The sequence below is a fragment of the Phaenicophaeus curvirostris genome, chromosome 17 (genome assembly GCF_032191515.1).
Source record: "Phaenicophaeus curvirostris isolate KB17595 chromosome 17, BPBGC_Pcur_1.0, whole genome shotgun sequence".
Taxonomy (NCBI): Eukaryota; Metazoa; Chordata; class Aves; order Cuculiformes; family Cuculidae; genus Phaenicophaeus; species Phaenicophaeus curvirostris.
Window position 1 is genome coordinate 10,631,631 of NC_091408.1, and position 21,229 is coordinate 10,652,859.

At 43.5% G+C, this 21,229-nt stretch overlaps 1 protein-coding gene across 22 annotated transcripts in view; it reads right to left on the bottom strand.

Annotated features, from left to right (window-relative positions):
- The window catches only part of FBRSL1 (fibrosin like 1), a 537,563-nt gene that overhangs the window by 284,847 nt on the left and 231,487 nt on the right, over positions 1-21,229 (bottom strand). For 16 of the 22 annotated variants that reach the window (XM_069871045.1, XM_069871050.1, XM_069871061.1 and 13 more), the window contains exons 3-4: positions 14,250-14,351; positions 3,571-3,606 (exon numbers count right to left, since the gene is read on the bottom strand). The exons of 2 other annotated variants lie outside the window; for them this stretch is intronic. In XM_069871045.1, the coding sequence (XP_069727146.1) occupies positions 3,571-3,606; positions 14,250-14,351 (138 nt within the window). The remainder of the gene's footprint in view (positions 1-3,570; positions 3,607-14,249; positions 14,352-21,229) is intronic. 4 more of the 22 variants (XM_069871062.1, XM_069871056.1, XM_069871053.1 and 1 more) reach the window with 2 other exon arrangements.

The window sequence follows — 21,229 nt, forward strand, 5'->3', positions numbered from 1 at the left end:
AGGAATCTCAACATACAGCCGATTTCTAATTCTTTGCACATTTTTTTAAACAAATCAGTGCATTTTCAGGTAGACAGGCCTCCCATCTTGTTACCAACACGAAAATCTGTTTTGTCTGCTCTGAGGACAGACAGACCTTTCTGACTAAAATCACTAATCTCATTTGTGTGTGCAGGAAGTGTGACAAAAGGCTAGAGTCGTTTATCACTCATATGTAACCATCAAGTCATAAAGGGAGTAAGATATTAACCTCCATAAACAAACTAGCATTCTATTTCTCAGCACAGCGGAAGTATACATTTATTAAGATAAGGATATGAAACACATGCTACTGATAAGGAGCTTGCAGAAACAATACAGACATACCTATGTCTTGCTATCCACGTAAAAGCAAACATAGCTCAAAACTTTATTTTGGGAAATAGATTTATAAGAAATTAGCTGCGATATCTACAGATAAACGGTGAAACTATGTGCCAAGTCACTGTTAGCACTACATTTGAGGCTACAATTTCAGTATAAGTGCAGCTGAAGTTAGCCAGAGGTTATGTGGTAACTTCAACAAGACCAGAATTCCATGGAGTTACTTCAAGCACCGTCCTTATTCAGGCACTTAACCTCCCAGGGGAAGCCTGAAGTCAATGAAGTTGTTGGAATATTCAGTACCCAGGAATTATTATTTAGACATTTGCACTTCATTTTCTAGCTCCAGAAATTCTATATAGGTTTGCTGAGATTTTCAGCATCAAACTGCTCTGACTGCACAGCTGGGCCTTGCTTGCCTTCTCTCTCTGACCCATCTGGATGAGCTGAACTTTGCACTGAGTTTCTTCATACAAGTTTACTATTACAGGTTTTAGGTCCTCTTTTTGCAAATGCACATTTCCTTAAAACATGCTTCTTCTACAAATGTTTCTGAAAGCAAACATCTCTGCAAGGACAGCTGAAGCAAGTGAATGGTGAAGCGTGCAGATTCAAAATGAGCTAATTAGAAATGAGCACACACAAAATAGTTTGTGGTCTTTAAGCAGCTGCTTACGAAACCCAGTACAAGAAGTTCACCGAGCAACGATACGTATCATCATTCGAAAAGTGACAGTGTTCCACAACACAGGCTGTGCACAAACAACAGGGAGGAGCACGCAATGCAAGGTTGGCGTCTCCATCGTGCCTCCTGCTAGCACTACTCGTTATCATGATTTCACCATGTCTGACAAACAACCTAGTCGATGTAAACGGGGACAGAACCAAAACACTGACAATAGCATTTCATATACAGCTGCTTTCAAGAGAAAACAGCTACAAGATACTATGGACAAGCCCTGGTCTGGGGCCAGGTGTCTTGAACATCTCTCTGCCACCTGGGAGAATCAGCTTCCAATGCAGGTTTGGGCCAGCGAGGTCTGGCAGTGCTGGAAGTGATAGTCTCTGCCGTATGCTAAATCAATTTAGAGCAGCATCGGAGCCTTAAGGGAAATGGTCAGCCTCAACAGCTGGTACGTGGTGAGGCAGAAGGCAGTTTAATAGGGAAAATGACAACCCATAAGGAAAAGCAACCCCGCTCACACTACTCGTGATCTCAAAATACTATCTTGGCACACAGAAAGCTCTTGCCTCCCTTGAGAAGTTATGGGTTGGTTAAATAAAAGAACCTCGTCCCCACACACGCACAGAAAAGGAGCTCCAGATTTTCTCAAAATCATTTCTCTGAGAGACAAAAGTAAATTTCATAACAGCCAGCAATGGAGGAAAACAGTCCTATGATTTATTGGCCTTGACACTCTAAAAAGAATTCTTTGGCCTTTTTCCATTAAGATTTCGCAACCCATGTTATAGCCAGTGGGAAATTGTTTAATTCCCAAACCATGCCCTCAGTCATAAAATCTGTGAAGATGATTCATTATTATTTATGGGGTGCCACGGGCATGCATGGCATTTTACAGACAAATAGAAGCCACAGCATCTGCCTTTAGAAGCTTAGATGAATCCAACTATTCACGTGTCTGGGAAGCAGTGCTCGGCTGGTCCTAGAGCAAACGCTCCTCATCCCTCAATGAAGTAAGTAATGATACTCACCTGGGAGGCTGGAAAGATTTAGATGAGAGGATACTTAGGAGACATGTCGTTACTGTCTAAAAACTTCTGACATTATTTCATTAAAACCGTAAGACTTTTCAAGTCATATGCTATTTTGTAATGGATTTATGATTAAAATGCACTTAGTCTTGTATTATGAATTTCTGATAATAGGTATAACAGCACACGACAGCTATGAAATCAGACCATAAATTCTGCACTGCCTACCAATTTTTCCCTGTGTGCATAGCACCAGGTAGGAACTCACAGGTTCCATCACAGAGCTCTAAACACACAACATAAATTATTGAAAGGAAATAATTTGTGTGATAACAGCAAAAAAAAAAAAAGTGTACCAGGTCACCACATCAACTTCCTGAAGTACATAAAATCCACTCTTGTTCTGGTCTATGAAAAATGAGAAGTTGGAGCCCTTGGGAAGAAAAAGAGTTTGGGACCATTACACCTAGAAGGCAAAACTTTATCATGGCAGAGGTCACGAAATCAGCAATTATTGTCCATAAACATTTGCAGGAACTGTTAGCTGGACTGAGACATCCTCGTTCAGATTTGTGTGCAAGATCAGCATATGCCTTCAGCTGCACTAGCTATGAGGGTATACATGGCACTGGCTGGACAACTGGGGTAGCTACACACCATACATCTGTTATGAGAGTCAGATACAATGCAATTCCAGAAATTTTCATGTTGACACTGCTGAGCCACTCACACCCTCTCCTATTTCCTTACTAGTATATACAATAAGGTCTATGTGCCTGCCTTTCTGGACAGCTGAGCAGCGAAGGTACCCAAAATAAACAAATAATTATACCACCTCTACATAAAGAAATGTCATTATTGCACATACAAATAAAAGACATGTGAACAGAAATGGTCAATTAAACATCACTGTTACATTTGCATACACATGCAGATCTGTCCTGGCCCTGTAACACCAGCCCTACAGCAGTGGTACCTATAGCACCCCCGTGACAAAAACACCTGCAACATCCTCCTATGAAAACAAGAGAGCTTGTAAGTTAAGAGAATATTGACTTTTTTGTTTGCTTGCACTGGTGAAGGTCACAATTCTTCTTAAAACTGAGTAATTTTGTCTTTGATTCTTGTATTTAATGCACAAATGAAAACCTGTATGCGGGAAGGGAGGAGAGGAGAGAAGCACCTCCCACTGGTGTTGAAAACTCTCCCCACTCATGTCTTTTAATTCTCAGGAGGTGACTATCCAGCTGAAATTCACTATAAATCAACGAACAACCCTCCCTGCAAGAATAAAATTAAACTGAAGAAGCCCTCAGAATCTTAATGTGCTCTCACATGCCAGGGCTGCTCCCTGCCAGGTGCCTGACAGTCCTGTACTCTAACCTGGCTTTTATGTTCTGCATTTCTTTCATGTCAGCCGCTATGCAATAGGTAGCGTAAACCTCTGCAATCAACATCAACAGAAGTGAAAGAATTAGCTGTAAAATGACTTACGGAGTAGCCTCTTCCTGAAAGCGATTGAGCAGAACTCTGTGGGAGGAAACAATATGCCACAGTAAGTAATGCAAGAGATTCTGTGTAAGGTAAGATAAGAATCATTTTGCGATTCCCTCCCCCAGCCCAGTATTCCTTAGGGCGAAACTTCATAACCAGAGAGCCTCAAACAATCTTCTGACATTCTGCATCCTGCCACAGGAGCAGCAGCAAAAGTGCATTTCCAGGTGAAGGCTCTGGGACTATTTCAGACAAGGGTTTCATAAGCCAGAACAGGGCTTTGACAACACCTTCCAACTAAGGTAAAAGCTCTCAGCGTGGGGTATGTCTTCATAGCAGCAGAGTAGGCATTTTGAACTTCAGCATGTGATGCAGCTTCCAAGGACCAGCACACGTGTGTAAAGATGCTTCCCTGAATCAGGGCTGCACATTTTGCCTCATCGACTCCAACTTCCAACCATGTAATCACATATCCCACTTTCCATTCCCCTCTACGAATTCACGAGCCTGCAGCCTTCGCTGCTGCAGTATTACTGTATGACAACTCTATCTGAAAAAGCAATAGCAGCAAAACACTAATTTATCTTCTCTCAGAGCTTTAATAAGCATTCTGTCCCTTTTGAATAAGTTAAATTACATTGTTTACTCCTGCTCTTCATTTCAGCTCCTCCTGCTCCTTTCTCTACCACGTCCTTACCTCTTCGCACGCTGCCAAATCATTTGACTCTGTTGCTTTTCAGTACACCATCTCCAGTCACTTGGATCCCTTTCTCCTCTCTACAACCCAAGACTGATGAGCTGCTGTTTTTCACTAGCAGTGGCTTTCTTGAAGCAGCTAAATGAATTCCATCTCCAGCTGCTGCTATATGCCTTCTTTTCGGAAATTAAAAAGAAGCCGGGAACAGTGGTGGCATATGACACCACATGACCTAGCAAGTCCTCTGCAGGCCAATTTCCAAGTGTGATTTATAATCATGATGCCCTCGCTACGTGATTTTATTAAACAAGATTCAGGAAGCCTTTAGCACAGCCATTTCCAAGACTGATGTTCTAGTGGGTAACAAAGCCTGAACAAAAATACTGAATTGTTGCAGGCTGATCTTTGAGGATTGTTTGTCTTTTTGCATCAGCACCAGAAGTTACCGTGTTACTAAACCACCAGAACAGCACAATACCCTGAACAGGCTGATGCAAACTGATTGCAGGCTACTTCAAACACTTGTAATTTTCCACCAGTAAGATAACAGTGCCTTTGTACAACCTGTTCGCAAACCTTCCGATCCAAAGTTACCTAGATACACACAGAAACCTTTCCAGACTCCTGCACTCAATGGAAGACTCAAATGTCTCTCGGTCTGCCCACGCATGCCCTATGCCTCTGCCTTCAACTGCCCCGGACACCAAAGAAGGAATTTGCCAGCCGAGTGCCCATGCAGTAAAGTTTCCACAGTGAAGAGGAGACAACAGCAAAGCCCTACAGCTCTTCACAGGTCTCACACACAGCTGATGGGTGACCGGGTGCCAGTCCCCATCCCTAATCCCTGGCGTGCAATGACCTCTGTCCTGCTGTAGCTCAGGAGACCTTTGAAAGGGACAGCTTTGAACAGGAGACTTGGAGACAGCAATAACAAACCACTGACAGTGTTTAACTTTCTGCCTTCTGCATATTGCACATTGATTTGGCCTCTACCTTCAAACACTTCAGAGAAGTAGAGAGCTATTTGTAAACCTCGTTAATGTAAACTGCCCAGAAATAAAGCTACAGACTGGTGAAATTAAGTGCAGTAGTATTTATCTCTGTTTTCAAGAAAACAAGATAAACCTATCCCTCTCTCTAAATACTTTAAAAAAAACAGAAGAAAACAACTCATGGAATTCAACCTTGTATAGAAAAAAGGTTAACAACCATATCCTGCTCTTTACATAAGTATGTTGAGCAGCTGAACACAATTATCTGTTCTGACACTACGGATAGGCAGGTCACCTGAAGTACACATCAAAACGAGGAGAGGGCAAACTACCTGCTTGGAGAGGTGGGAGAAGGACAGGAGAAAGAGTGGCAGATCTCACTCTCTCCACCCCACCCCCAGTCAACTCAGACTTAACAAAGATTGACAAGGTCTCACAAATTGGAAATGATAACCAAAAACAGAAACAAGAGGTTTCATTAGAAGCTTCTCTCTAGGGAAATAGCTCTCAGAGCATTTTCACTTCAACAGTTATTTTCAATCTTTGAGTCTCAAGCATGCCCAAAATACTTTCCCAGGATGGAGCAGACCCCGGACAAAAAACTCAAACACACTAACAGCAAACCTGCTTTTCTTAGATAACTTTCAGGCACCCTAAGCTGTCCAAGAACCCCAGGAATCTGCAGACCACTGATTTAAAACCACCAAGTAGAAAACAATAAAAGCAGTTGCTGAATAAAGTGTTACATCAGAAATAATTGAAACTGAATGACAATTTACTTTGGCATTTTAACTGAATGGCAATTTACTTTGGCACTTTTCACATCTAAGAACTTCTTCCTCCCTTGTAAGTTTTAACATTAAACTTCCTGGAAATCAAAGGGTGGGAAAAGGGTGTGTCCCCAAGTTCTTATTGCATGTATGAATTTAGTAACTGGTGAATACTTTGGATTCAACTTGTAAAACCCTGTCCAACAATTAGGTTTGTGCAGAGCCATGTCCCACACTCTCCAGAGCAGTTTGTGCGCATTCTTCCGCACATCTAACAAACCGCTTCTGCTTTTTTGGTTAGCTTGGAACACTGCGAGCTCTTCAGGAGGATCCGTACCAACTGCCACATGTAGACACTTTGAAACCCCCAGCTAATATCAGCTCTGAGTGCCAGAGCACAACAGTTTGCATGCAACTGTGATGGATGTTCCTAAAGAAAAAAATCTTTGCGGGATGATATAAGCATAGCTCAATCCATATGCCTCTATATCAAGATCAAATAACGAGAAAAGTAATCAATTGTGGCTGCAAATTTAAGAAATCTTAGTGGAAGTTTAACTTGGCATCTACCCAACGCTGAAGAAGCTTCCTTTGACTATGAATGAGCTCTTGTCTGGCAAGAACAGTTACTAGGGCAAATCTTCAGCTGGAATGACTTACAGAGGCTCTTAGCCACAGGACTGGAGCACTTACATAGAGAGCTTGCACAAAATTCTTATTCTCAAAATAGTCTATCTCATATATTAGTCAATTTTCTCCTGCTGTGAAGATTCCACAAGCAGCAGAGTACGATGGTCACCACATTACAAAGCCATATTCATGTTAGAGCTGCACCAGTCAGCACCTGCCTGGTAGCTTTGGTCCACCCAGGACCAGAACCCAAACCAGCTCATACTGCTGCTACTCAGGCACCCAAACAGCCTCAGTTCTGGCCTTCAAACACTGAAAAAGCATGGCAGGCAGGAAAGACGCAACCAAACACGCAACTGAAAGATAGAGGAACATGACCCCACGCAGCCAACTCTCTGCAGTCAGCTGCCATGGCTTTCCCTTCCAAAAGCCTTCACACTTGCCAAACCCAACACCACCAAAGTGGTGGGAGATGGGGAGAGCAACATGCTCACCCAGCTCTCGGGCTGCCTGCTCCAAGCTCTCCCAGCTCCCTGGCAAAGCTGAATCCGTGCTAAGCCTGCAGCCGTGGCTCCCGTTGGCCGCAGCTGCCACGTGAAGGAATCCTGAGCAGACCCTTGAGGAGGGCAGAGGACTTCTCTGCCTGGCTTGAGCTTTTGTGCTTCTCACGCCTCTTTCAGCACTGTCTGGAATACCCTGGGTTTCTAAGGGAGACTGTTAGTAGTCAGGGGCAAAATGAGTGTGGTCTGTGCATTTAATGGCGCATAAGTGGAGCTACAGTGCCAGATGGCATTTGTGCATAAAGATAAATGTCTTATAATATTTTGCAGATGATGTGCTCTTTTACAATTAAAGATTTTGGGTTCCTTTTAAACCCAAGGTTAAAACCAAAACCAGACAGCACAGAGAAGACATTTAAGTTATGTCACAGAGTGAATTATTTCTACCTTGGGATAGCTCGTGTTAATTACGTTGGATATAAAAAAAAATACACCTCTCTGGCAGCAAAGACAAAATCTTACTTTTGAAAGACTCTATTATACCCCCACCAACGTCCTTGAGAGTTTGGGTTACACTGCAATCTGCAACTGTATTTAAAAGATTCCTTCCTTTATTGCTGATAAACACCATGATTGCAATTTAGAAAAGAAAATCATCAAAACCTCACCAATAACCTTCAGCAGGTGTTCCAGATCATCTATTAAATTGACAGGAAAAGTTATTTCCCTTGTATAAATAAAAGCATGGCCTTCTACAGTTCTTCCCATGCAAAAGAAATCAAGACACCCTCTGTTTAGTTTCTTAAAGCCCCTGGGTTATTTATTGGACTAGAAAGACAGTGGGAAGGGCTTTAAAATCCAGTAATAATTAAGGCAATAGGTCATCTCAAGCCGCTCTCAATGGGTCAGGCAGGTTTCAACTGGGATCATTTGTATCTTTGATATATGAACTGACTATAAGGGGATTAGATAGAAGCAGATGATGGCAGCGCAACCACAAAATTAGCTCTTGTGTTTTAGTATCCACCTCCTTCCTTTTTGGCTAAAAAAACCTAAATTGATATATTCCAGGAACGTCAAGAGTTCATTCCAGCTTTTCTGGAATGTGCTACTTTCGCTGGCTGAAACCAAAAGTTTATTAAGTACCTCCAAGCTAGCTGTTGAAATAATCATTTTGGGCAAAGACCTATTCCTGTGTGGTCACAGGACAACTGCCAGGAAGAGCCTCCTAGCTCTATTATTAACGCCACTCACATGTAAGTGTGGAAACTGAGGCAGAGGAAGACTTAGATGTGCCCAGTGTCACTTGAGAAGTCCCCAGCAGAGGAGGTCATGGAGGCAGACGTCCCAGCTCCTATTTAGTGCCTAATCCTCCCTTGCCAAATCACAGGCCCAAACTTACCGTATGGCCCAATGGCACAAGCCTGAGTTAGTTGATTAGAACTCATCAGAGTCAATCAATAATATGGTAAGAATTAATTTTTCGTTATGTTTATAGCTTTTTTCCAAGACAAAAGCTCACCTCAGCTGTACCTGTCTTCCAGTATTTCTTGGTTACCCCAATTCTGCGTTCAGACAGGACTGAGGCGCAAGGAAGCGCATGCCTTTACCTGTCCACTTGGTCATTCACAGAACATTCAACAACAGAATACTCGTTCAGCTTAGAATACTGGAGAAATCTAGTATTTCCTTTCCAAGCAAGTCCCTTATAAAACTCAAATGCCTGGGAACAAGACAAGTAAGTGGGAAGGAGGGCAAAGAGGACCAAAGGCCAGAGATATCCCAGACCTTAACATGGAGTCTCTCAATGCAATTAATTTCCATAGTCACACTCCCGTCTGTTCATACAATGAGTTCAATTGGCTTGGCAAAGGTCACAGAGCGCATCTGATGTTCACTTAGATTAGAAATGAGGACCTGACAAGATAACTGCAATACATGGTGAATGATTATGGATGTCATGCAAGACTTGAACGTGTTCCTTCTTTAATTCACTTATTTTATTATGTTGGACAAACCAAAGGGGTATGCTTGGAAATACTGCAAAACCAGGTCAGTAAGCTATTAAATCACACGAGTTCTAAACATCTGCAACTGGCTTGATAAGCTACAGAACAGCTTCCAACCAAGACGTTTATATTCCTAGAGCCGATGGCCATAGACAGCAGGAGGAAAGACGGCCACTGTCTAGAAATGAATGAACTGCACACCGTAAGCCTGGAAACGGGGAACAATGGACAGCGTGTGCCACAAAGAGTTTGAAGCCCACATGTTGCTATCCCAGGCCTTCTGAAAAACTCCTTTAATGCACTCAGTAACATCCCTGACAGCAGTAACATCCCTGCACTGAGGTGATCCTGGGCTGAGACATGCCAAGCTCTGCTATCCCACCACGCCCCTGCCCAGAGCCAAGACCAGGTGTCCCACACATGCTGAAATTTGCAAAGTGGATAAATAGGGACCTGTGGTGTGATCGAGGTCCAATTCTCACATCACAGGCTCATTTGATCATGCTTCTGGCAAGGTGCTTGAGCCTGAGGCACACGTAACGGACCTGGAGCTTTGTACCCTGCTGCTGCTTTAATCCCTTTGCCCCAGGAGGAGAAGCATGGTACAGAAAGTAGGAGGGAAGGGGAGATAGCGCTTGTGATGGCACACAAAGCAAAGCAGATCACAGTGAACTGTCTGAATTAGAAATCACAGAAGTTATTCTGTATTCATCTACCAGAGAGAGAATTTTATATCTAGTCTATACAGTATGCTAAACATTTATCAAAGAACATTTAGAGAGAGGAAAATCTCTGCATTTCCTAAAAGACTGCTTTTCATTTATTATGTTTAAAGAAAAACAAACCAACATAGGAGGACAGGATGATGGAAAATTAGAAAAGATAGCCTGGGGGATGGAAGGATGAGAGGAAAAAGCTCTGAACAACTTAGCAGCAGTGCTTGCTGGTTTTACGCACAGCTGAAGCCAATCCCTTGAAAAGGAGAGTTTTGACTCTTAAGTGGCCAGCACCTCTTGCAACATATTTCCTAATCAGTGAGTATTTATGGTCGATATTTTATATTTCCAATTTCCCCCCTAAGGGCTCGTGAGAAAGCAGCGCACCTGCCAACCTTTTCAGCTGGGCCAATAATTGCCAATTTGCTCTTTGCCTTAGTATATCACTCAATTTAGCCCTGACTGTGCCCTGCATACATCCTCATTCATCTCTGTGCCCCCATGACAATTAGAGTGTTAGCTTCAGCTAACTAGGGCAACTATTCTACTAGGGTTGGAAGACAATTATTAGTCTATTTTCCCATCTTGTGGCAACAAAATTGAGAATCCATGACAATTACATTCAGCAATTCTGCACTCTGCCGCCTGCTCCCCCTCCTTGCCCCCACCTTCCGAATATTTCAAATTATCACAGCTCTACTACCACATTCAAATTTTCCATGTTCACAGGGAGTGAGGCTTCTATTTAAATGATAATGAGGGACGATCCATTCAATTTAGTGAGGGAGAAAATCCATTAAAAAGCAGGCAGTTCTTAAGCTGATGGGTCAAGAAAAAGATAAAACCCTTTTTTTTTTAAAGCCATTATACAAGGCTCTGTGTAGATTTTTGGACCGTTCAGGACATCAGAAAAGATTAGGACAATTATGGAACATGGGGAAAAAACAAAACAAAATGCCCAAGCCTTCCATTTTTACTTGGGTCAACATAACTAAACAGCAACATGGCTTATCTGGCTCTTAATTCTCTGGCAACTTCCAATTACCTTACTATGAAAGACATCAGGAGGAAAACCCCATTTTGGAAAAAGGCTGTTGACTCTGTGTCCGCTGTAGAAGACTCAAGAGTACACGTGTAATAGGTACGTCAGCTTTGTGGTAGATTTGAAGGGAATTTTACATCAACACTGGGAACATAAACAAGCGGTGAATTCCCATCCCTCTCCCACACATCAACCATCTGCTCGCAAACCTGGGCTAAAACTTCTCTGGCTTTCTGCTCCAAAGTTTCATCATCCTGAAGAAGAGACCAGCCTCCACAAATCAAACCTCTGCAGCCAGAGATCATTTCACTAGATCATAATATTCATTTTTTTCCCCAATGACCCATAATAAATGGCACTAAGTGTAATGTCTGGAAAGAGGTACTATACACGACAATCGCTGTCTTACTATGAAGTTGTAGCCCTCTCTCTCCACAGAAGTTTCATTGTGGCCAAGAAGCAGCAAAATGCTCTGAGTTTTGTTGTGGACAGACAGATAGCTGCGTGCGTGTGTGTGCGAGACATAATCAATCATTTGCTTCGGTTTTCTTTAGAGTGCAATTATTTCACAACAGACCAGGCCACCTCTTGACTTCATGGTCCATTAGAGACTAATGACATGCATTAATGTAAATAAAGAACAACTTGCTGGCATCCCATTGAACAAGTCACCTCAAGAAACAAATCACACAGAGGAGCTAAGCTGTTCATAATAGTGCCTTCTCAATGGAGACTGACAATGGAGCCGGAGGGAGGACTCCAGTGCTCCTAAGGTGGCGATGCTTGAACACCGCAGCCGACACTTTCATACACATATTTCCCACCACACCTGCTGTGTGCTGTGCAGCAGCCAAACCTGCCGCCTCCCGCCTCATTTACTCCATTGTTCACCCAAGTTAATGGAAAAAGAGATGGGAGAGAAAGGCAGCATGAAAAACAGCCCTGAAGGCCAAATGCACCAGGAAACAGCAGGAGAGCTACTCGGGTGAGAGTGAGAAACAGCCCAGGTGCCTCCTGGTGCGGAGCATCTCTGCAAGAACAGGCACTCATGTGCTAGAGCCTTTATTTGTAACTGCTAACCACCAGGAAAAGCTGTCCCTGCCTTCCCTATACGTCCTTAATGTCCTGTGGCTTTTAAATCCTCAGTGCCACGTGGAAGGGGCTGTGTCAGTTCAGCTGCACACCATCTTTTTAAGCAGCATGCTGCAAAACACAGCTTCAGAGTGTATGGGGCCCAGGCACAGCTGGCCAGAAAATCCTGCAGGAATCGACAGTAAGAGCCATGAGATCTTCTCTCCCCTTCCCATCTCCCTTTCTGTGAAAAGAAAAAAGCTTGCCACCTATTCCTTTGCACACAAATTGAGAAAACCATCCGATTGCACCCGTGGGATTTTCTAAGAGTTTCTGACAGTCACTAAATAGACTACAGAACATTTACTAGTATGCGAGGAAGCGTTATACGTAATTAAAGCTAAATTGCAGTCATCAAATAATGAACGAAGAGCATTCAGTGATTCATGAACCTCACTTTTCAAACTGTTTAATTACTAATTTGAAAAATTCTCATTTTCAACGGGTTGCCAGGTCACGAGAGCAGCTTCAAGCAAAGCTCTGAAGTGTGCCCTGGCCTTCAGGCACTGCCCAAATGTCCCCGTTGACTAAACGAGAACCGAGTGCCCATTTCCCACTGGATTTCACTGGCTGCTGAACTAGCTTTGAAGATTTCGCAGGAATTAGGCACTTGGACTCAGTTCCTGCAACTTCAGGGGCAAAGGGAGAGGAAGAGAAAAAACTAGAAGTGCATCAGCTTAATGAGAAAAGTCTCCAAGACTACTTAACACTTTGACCTGAGCTAATCACTAAGTCTTAGTATGTTATTCCTCGCCCGTGGCCCCACATTACGGTACAGCAAGGCTACCAGGCGCCCCTGCTCACGTACCTGTCAGGAACGGCCAAGGGGAGGGGAAGGCTAGAATCGCATAAATGTACGTATATATAAAATTACGATTATTACTGCCTAATAACACAGCCCCAGGCGCCCCGCAGCCAGGGGATTTGTCCAAAGGGCCCGCCCCTTGCTGACTTTCCCCACGGCGGCGCGTGGGTTCGCAATGCTGGAAGCAGATCACAGGACATGTTATTTTCCCTTCCTCCCACTGCATCGGCTGTTTACTGCACCCCATTCACACTCCAAACATGTAGAGAGAATTTTCCCCTGTCACATTTCCCTGTCAGAGCTGTCAAGCTGAATCCCGCTTTAATCTGCCAAAAGCACTTTTCTGCTGACATTTTTAATAAATACTTTCAGCTTTTAAACACATTTGTGGGAGCCATTTTTTCCCCCTTTTCTCCCTTCTCCTCCTGTAGAATGGGCTCTGAAAGCCTTAATAGCAAATACATTACACTTATCAAAGGCTTTCCCCCCCTTCTTCCTTTTGCATCCTGAAGCGGAGGTAGTGTTTTCAATTTTAAAGCTAAATTAACTGTCCAATTGAATTTAGCTGGGGTGAGCCGTTTTCTGTGACAGGTTTTAGTTATGAAGCATATTTTACATTAATAGAACTCAACATGAAAACCACTTGCTCTGGGATTTCTGTGGCTTGCCATTGAAATGGCAAATTTAATATTTCAGACATGCTCGTGCCAGCGTTTGATTATTGTTCTTCATTTAAATCTCTCCTAACGGGAAAGGTCCTAATTAGTAAAAAATCATGTTTTAATGAAGGTGAAATGCTAATTGCTAACACAAAAAGCCTTCATATAAAATTATCCCAGCACTGCCATTGATTTCTTGGTGACTCAAAAGCCCATTTGTGTCTTTACACACTAAGGTACCGTTTGCTTTTGTTTTATCATAACATTTCACTCAACATACCATCGAATTTTCTGAGAGGAAGACAGCTTTTCCCCCAAAACCTTTCATATGTTGGAGGCAGGAAGCATAAAATTAGATGAACTGACTTTGCACCCAAACTACATGATTTTGTGCAGCAGCTAAACCCAAAGATACTGTAGAAAGCTTTTTAACACAACTTCTTTGAGAAAACAAAACAAAACATCGAGCCATTTTTCCCCAAGGAATAACAATTCCATTTTGTTTTCCCATCTCTGATCTTTCACTTATCATATTATTTGCACCATGATTATAGTGTTTGCAAGGCAGCTCAACCACTTAATGCCATAACACTCAATCATGACATAAAAAAAAGTTATTACACAGTGACCTCTGGATGCCAACATTTGTTCAGCAAGATTTATGAAAAGCCATGTCAGCAGCGGGAATTGCTGCAATGAAGCGATGCTTTCTCCTGAATGGTACTTACATCACTGAGACGGTCCCTTGAGCTGCTCCGCTGAGAGCTTGTGGCCTCCCTGATGCTGTCTTCCTCGCTATTTCTGCCACTTCTGCTTGTAGGGACCTTCATCTAGAGGGAGAAGAAGGAGGGGGGGAAAAAGGAGATTTTCAAGCACTGCTCTGCCACCTGTTCCCGAGGTCGCCAACAGCAGTTTAGTCAATGTTTCCCTCCTGTGCCCAAGGCACCGTGGAGAGGATGCTTTGGAATGCACGGGGCTTCTCTGAAGTTGTGCTTGACCATGTATGTCCATATAACTTTTCACTAACATGAGAGAGAAGGGGTGCTTTTAGCACAATACAGCAACTTTCTGCTTACATCTGCGAAGAGGAAAAGGATAGGATAGATCTGTCATTCACAGCTTCATTCCTGGGCTCATTTACTAACAAATTATTCTGCTAATTCCCTCGTGAAATATTGGGTGGAAAGAAGTGTTTAATTTATTAATAGGTTCTGTTCATATCAGTTTGGTTCCTTCTAAATTACACTATTTAAAATGTCGGCTTGTACAAATTGGTACTTTTAATAGCAATAAAATCCCCTTGTTTCTTTCTGTCCTATTTGGTTGCAGTTTGGGTAGCTAGCAGGGTTTACACATGGTGCCCTGATAGAATTCCAGCATGTTCAAGTGGTCCTGCAACTGAGGTGCCAGGAACCGCGCTTGGTGGGCTCACTGCCACAACCAGGCACTGAAACCCAGACCCCAGGAGCACACCGACCACCGCACTCCCATGGACATCTGATACGGCTGCCAGCTAAGTTTAATACCATATCCAAGACACTCTATGTAGAACGAGCTGCCCAGGGAGGGGTTGAGTCCCCTTCCCTGGAGGTGTTTAAGGCACGGGTGGACGAGGTGCTGAGGGGGCATGGTTTAGTGTTTGATAGGAATGGTTGGACTCGATGATCCGGTGGGTCTCTTCCAACCTGGTGATTCTATGATTCTATACTCATCCAGACTTGTACAGAAGAACACAAAGGAAGTTTCACGCTCACATTCAAGCAGCAGTACATTTCTGGTTCAGGTCCTTACTTTACGTGCCTTTCTGCCACGTCACACCTCATCAATATACATTCTTCCTCAGGATAAAACTTTTAGACTCAGCCACAACAAAGTGTAAGAAACACAAATTTGCCCGTAGCAATCTTGTCACACAATGACTGCTCTCAGCATCAATAGCCTCTCTCATCCACTGCAAACCACCTTTCCAATATGCTGCCCACCTGAAAACTTTTATCCAGACCTATTTTTCATCTTTGCTCCTAAGTCAGAATGTTGAAACTACACAGCAATGAGAGGTAATCCCTGCTGGGATCTGCCAGAAGCATTTCCAACCAACAGTGAGCCTACATTTTCAACCACCCGCATCAGGTATAAGGGCAGGAAACAACCTTCTTGAAATCCATCATGTTAAATCCATGTTGCCTGTTTCCTTAATAAAAAGGCCAACAGTATCAATCACAGAAATCTAACTACACTGCATGAATACTGCACCCCAATCCCACATATAACTAAGAAAATTTGATATTTTTTTTCTAAATGTATAAAATTATTTTCATTCACTTTATTCTTTTTTAGGTCTTTATTAACCAACCATGATTTCAGCTATCCCACCAAGTTGTCCAGGATTGACGCCAAGCCAATAAGAAAAACTGTAATACCTCATTAAATACAGCTTTTTGAAAACACTGGCACATCAGCTCTATTCTGTCATTGGGATCTTCCTTCATTTACTCAAAACCCAACTCCACCGGTTCCCAGTCATTGACCAGCTCTTCTGAAACTCCTGGATGTGAAATATCTGACCTGCTAATTTCAAAGCTTCCAGGCACAGCAGGTGCTTTGTTTCTCCCAGAAATTGGAAGCACTTAACTATGACAGGATAGAGCTACAATCTCCCTAAATACAGAATACCTATTGAATTCTGCAGCTTTCTGATTTCTGATCCATAACCTTACCGCTCCCACCTAGGAACATGTCAAAGCCTGTTAAAATTATTACACTTCTGACCTAAACAACTTATAGACAGCTGCAATTAAAGGAAAAATAAATTACACCATTCCAAATCCTTTCACCTTCCCAAGCGCAAACGTCCACCAGAATTATTCAAAAGCACTAAACTGCCAGCTGTTTAAAGTTACCACAAACTCATCCAGACTGTTACCAGACTCCAACCTTCTGCTGTTTTTCTTAAGTTCCTGTCAGCTCCCACCACCACCTGTTCCTTTTCTCCAAATTTCATTAAAGGAAAACTACACCTACACCCATGGTAACAAATTGAGACAATTTGACCTGACAAGGTCTTGCACAGGCAAGCAAATTAGAAGCATCACTGCTGCCATTAACCTTTCCAAGTAAATATCAATTATTAAACTTGCTGCACTACCTCTGTCCCCAGTTTGCTGCTGTGAATTAAGAGGGTCATCAGCCTTTTTGACAGATCTTGTTCATTTACACCTGCTGCCTGCCAGCAGGGGAGCCCGCACACCCACGGCCAGAGTGCTGAGCCAAGCTGCCTTAATTCATCAGTAATTACCCTAATGAGCCACATGCAGGACCCAACTAGGAGGACAAGTTGTTCTGCTAAATGGATGCATTGGTTTCATGGGCACTCGCTGCAGACCTAGGTATTAGCAAACTGGTCAAAAGCTGGTTTCCCAAAGTTCCTCTGGCTTCGCTGTTTGATTTCTAGTGATTTTCTCTGGGTGTTTTTGCCTGAGTCGCAGGAATTCCTCCTAACCTTGTTCCCTGATGGAGCTCTACTATAAAACATAGTATTCCTCTCCCTTGGAAAAGGTTATTGCTTGTTCAGAGCGTGGAAAGGCTCTGTGGTCCCATGGGAAGGTGAGCTCCCAGCCCAGGGACGGAACGGACACCTCGGCACCCACAGACCCAAACAAATTCATATGCAAAACACACTATGTCCTCTTGTACAGCACGTTGCCAGAGAATTACACATGCATTAGAGAAACACCAGCCACCACTATTAAATACTTCAGGTAGAGGAGCCAAACAACCTCATCACAAGAGGGATGTTGAGGCTCTGGAGCGAGTCCAGAGAAGAGCAACAAAGCTGGTGAGGGGGCTGGAGAACAGGCCTTATGAGGAACGGCTGAGAGAGCTGGGGGTGTTTAGCCTGGAGAAGAGGAGGCTGAGGGGGGACCTCATTGCTCTCTACAACTACCTGAAAGGAGGTTGTGGAGAGGAGGGAGCTGGGCTCTTCTCCCAAGTGACAGGGGACAGGACAAGGGGGAATGGCCTCAAGCTCTGCCAGGGGAGGTTTAGGCTGAACATTAGGAAAAAATTCTTCACAGAAAGGGTCATTGGGCACTGGCAGAGGCTGCCCAGGGAGGTGGTCGAGTCACCTTCCCTGGAGGGGTTTAAGGCACGGGTGGAAGAGGCACTGAGGGGCATGATTTAGTGTTTGATAGGAATGGTTGGACTCGATGATCCGGTGGGTCTCTTCCAACCTGGTGATTCTATGATTCTAATGTAGGCTGGAGCAGGGCAGGAATATATGAGAGAAGCTGCCTTCCTGCTTGAAGAAAGCTGCCCTAAAACTGTTTAAAAAAGCATTAAATCACTAACAAGCAGCATTTAGGAAGGAAACCCCTCTCCAGCTTGTTAGCTGTCTGAAAGCACTCCCACTGCCCGCTGCCGTTTTCTGCCCTGCCGGCAGCCAAGCTCCCTCTCCAGGCTCTGCCAGCCGGCGTTCTCCACTCAGCGCCACCACCGAAACAGCAGCAGGGAACAGCAGGTAGAACCATCTTGTGGGCCAAACTGGAGTATGTTTGATCACATTGCCTGGAGGTCTGCTCCAAGTATTTTAGCAGCCATCTCAGAAGCAAAAGTCTCAAAATAAACCCAAACCCCAAAGCTCAGCAAGCGTCTTGGAAAGGTGCTCCTCTGCCTCATCTCCTAAGGTTTGGGGGCAGGGATGGAATCTTTTCTTAAATGCAGGTTGACTTCTGTGTCACTTTAGGACAGCTAAGCTGGAACAAAACAGAAAGGCAGAAGCAGAAGACTGGAATCGCTTGGCAATTTATCTCTTCCAAAGGCCAAATCCTGCCCTCCTGCAGATTCTAAGCCAGCAAGATGTTCATGTCAGGATGTATGCACCAAAATGTTAAAATTAAGAGCCAAAGTTTGACTCGAGCAGAGCCCATTTCATCACTGAAATCACCAGGATTCTCTAAAAGCAGTAGTTAAAGCCAAGGCTGCTTAAAAACCAGAGCAATGCAGCTTTCCACAAGGCAAACCCCACACCTGAGAACATCACAGACCTCAGAGAAAAGCTGGCGGTAGGCAACGCCGGCTATCTGCAATAGCCACGGTCCAGTTTATACTAGAAACTGCAGCTCTGTGTTTGAGAACATGAAAGACACCGTTCCCAGCCTGAGCTGGCTCAGCAGGGAAGGACCCGGGGGCAAGGTACAGAGGGTTTTTAAGGCCACAATCAATTTGCATGCTGCAGGTGGCTGAGGACAGTCCCAAGCCACATTCAGAGCCAAGAATTATGAACCTTGCGCTGTTGGACATCATGTAGCATGATTAAATATCATAACTCATTCCGGTAATAACTCCAGCTCTCATTAAAGTCCAGCTCTGCTGTCCTGGACTGCTGCTGCCTTTTCATTTCTCCCATCCAGCTTTCTCCCTCCCTGTTTCTTCCTGTGGGGTAGAGGAATATATGAATGGGCAGAATGGGGTCTTGCTTCCCTAAAAGGGCTTTTTCCTTACCACTACGCTGTCTCTCAGCCCCCGCTTTTTAATCATAATAGATCAGCCTGCTCTCCATTTACTTAAGCTTTTCCGATGTCAAAGGAAAGCACATTTTTATTTGGCACACCTATTTTCAAATCACGGGCACGCTGCCCCAACTCATTATTAATAAATACACTTCGATTTATCACAAGCTCCGTTTGAGTGCCACGGGGAGCCTGGGGCAAAAGGAGACAAATTCTTTTCTTAAGTTGTTCTGAAAGGTGCTGGGCTTCCCGACCCTCACCCCCATTAACCCGGCACAGCTAGTGCGCTCCTACTGGGAGCTCCACGGCTTGCGCAGCGGCAAACTCGGACTGATCTTGTGCCATCTCAATATATTTGTTCATTATCTTGCGCACACACAGAAGCATTTGGAAATGTACTCAGGGCACAGGCCAAATTGAATCATCTGCCTTCATTTTCCACACGATCTGAAGCTACAGCTGCTACAACAGGCTGTGGGATTTTTATTTTCCTTCCTTAACGGCATTTTTTTTCTCACTCTTAAAGTCACAGTGGCCTCATTTTAAACCTCTTGCTTGGGTTTGTGTCTGGGTGGGAAAAGAAATTCTGAACAACCTCCCTCCGTGCTGTTCTGAAGGCAAGGTAGAAAGCAACGCCCTTGGGGAACGACATAATTAAAATATTCATCTCAGAGATGCCTGCTCTGGTGGCTCAGATACGTCTATTAATCCACAAACCCTCTCACCTCCATCAGTGGAAAGGCACCGGCAGGAATGACCCCACCTACCTATGGTTCCACAAAAACAAAGAAGCCCTTCCAGACCAGAAGGGGCAAAGAGCTCTGTGCAGCACTGAACCAAGTCGCCTCCTTTCAGGAACAAGTTAACTTCTCCAGAAGAAAAAGTTTAATTTATTTTTAGAGCTCTAGAAGATCAACTCTCCTTTGTGTTGAGAGAAAGAACAGACCAAACACAGACTTCAGATGAAGGGTTTTACTGACTTCATGGCAAATCTATTTTGGCAGAAGCTACTTGGAGATAAGTGGGTACAGCTGAGAGGCATCCAAGTCCCAGAGTTTAGGTCCAAGCTTTCAGATCACCAGAGATAGGGATGAATCCACCATATAAAGCTCATCTATCTAAACTAATGCTGCTGAACGCCACTTTACATCTCATCAGTGTGTAATGACTTTATCATCTGCTCTGCCAAAGTACCCGTTTTCAACTGTTTCTGCAAGGTCAATCAAGGAAGAAAAATTATCTGCAGAGAGTGTTTCATACTAACAAAGATTATGATTCCTCATGGCTACAAGAACTGTTAAGAGCAACTGCTCCAAAAACTTAACAAAACTAATTGTACGGCCTGTCCCCTTCCCAAAAAACCCATGAAGACGATGCTTAAACAATATTTTGAGAAGACCTTTTAGCTAACATATGCTTCATTTTATTATCAGCTCCCAGATAAGCTTGTGTTTCTCTTGGTAGATTATCAGCAGTAGCTGCTTTCTGCAGCAGGAGACAGTAAACTGCCTTAATAAATACAAATGGTCAATTTAATTAAAATATATTGGAGACTTGGAAAAAGTACTATTTGTGGATGAAACAGTCTGTTAAGGGATTGCACTCAAGGCTATTTTAGTGTATTTTAAGCAGGCAACAATAAGTGGCAGTGAAACACACTGCACAGAGCTCTACACCAATGATTAAAGAGCACGCTGAAATTATAAACGTCTGCTTTCCACAAGGTGGGGGGGAAAGTCACCCAGTTACCTCTGGTTTTAATGCTTGAAACAAAACAAACCATTTGGCTTTAAAAATGTACTTCTTTAAACCTGAAAAGAGCCATGTATCAAAACAAGGTGGAATCAGCTAAACACATTACTTCTGACTTGTTTCCTTGAAAATCCAGCCTTAATGCATTCTAACAAAATTTATCTATCCCAAGCATACCTCATAATGAGATCAACTGGGAAAAATATCAGGCTTGTTTGTATATTTTATACTTGCTCTAACTTGGCAGTTTGGAGATTATGTATTCCCCAGGTCCCTCCTTAAATCGTTTCACACGCTGCAATTTGATTTTCTTTGCTTGCCCTTTTCCACAATTTTTTTGATACATTTTATTGAGTTCTGGCTCAGAGGGAAACGTTCCCTTTGAATTAAGGGTGCAATCATTTTTTTCCCTCTAAATAAGGACATATGGCGTAGAAAGCAATGTTATG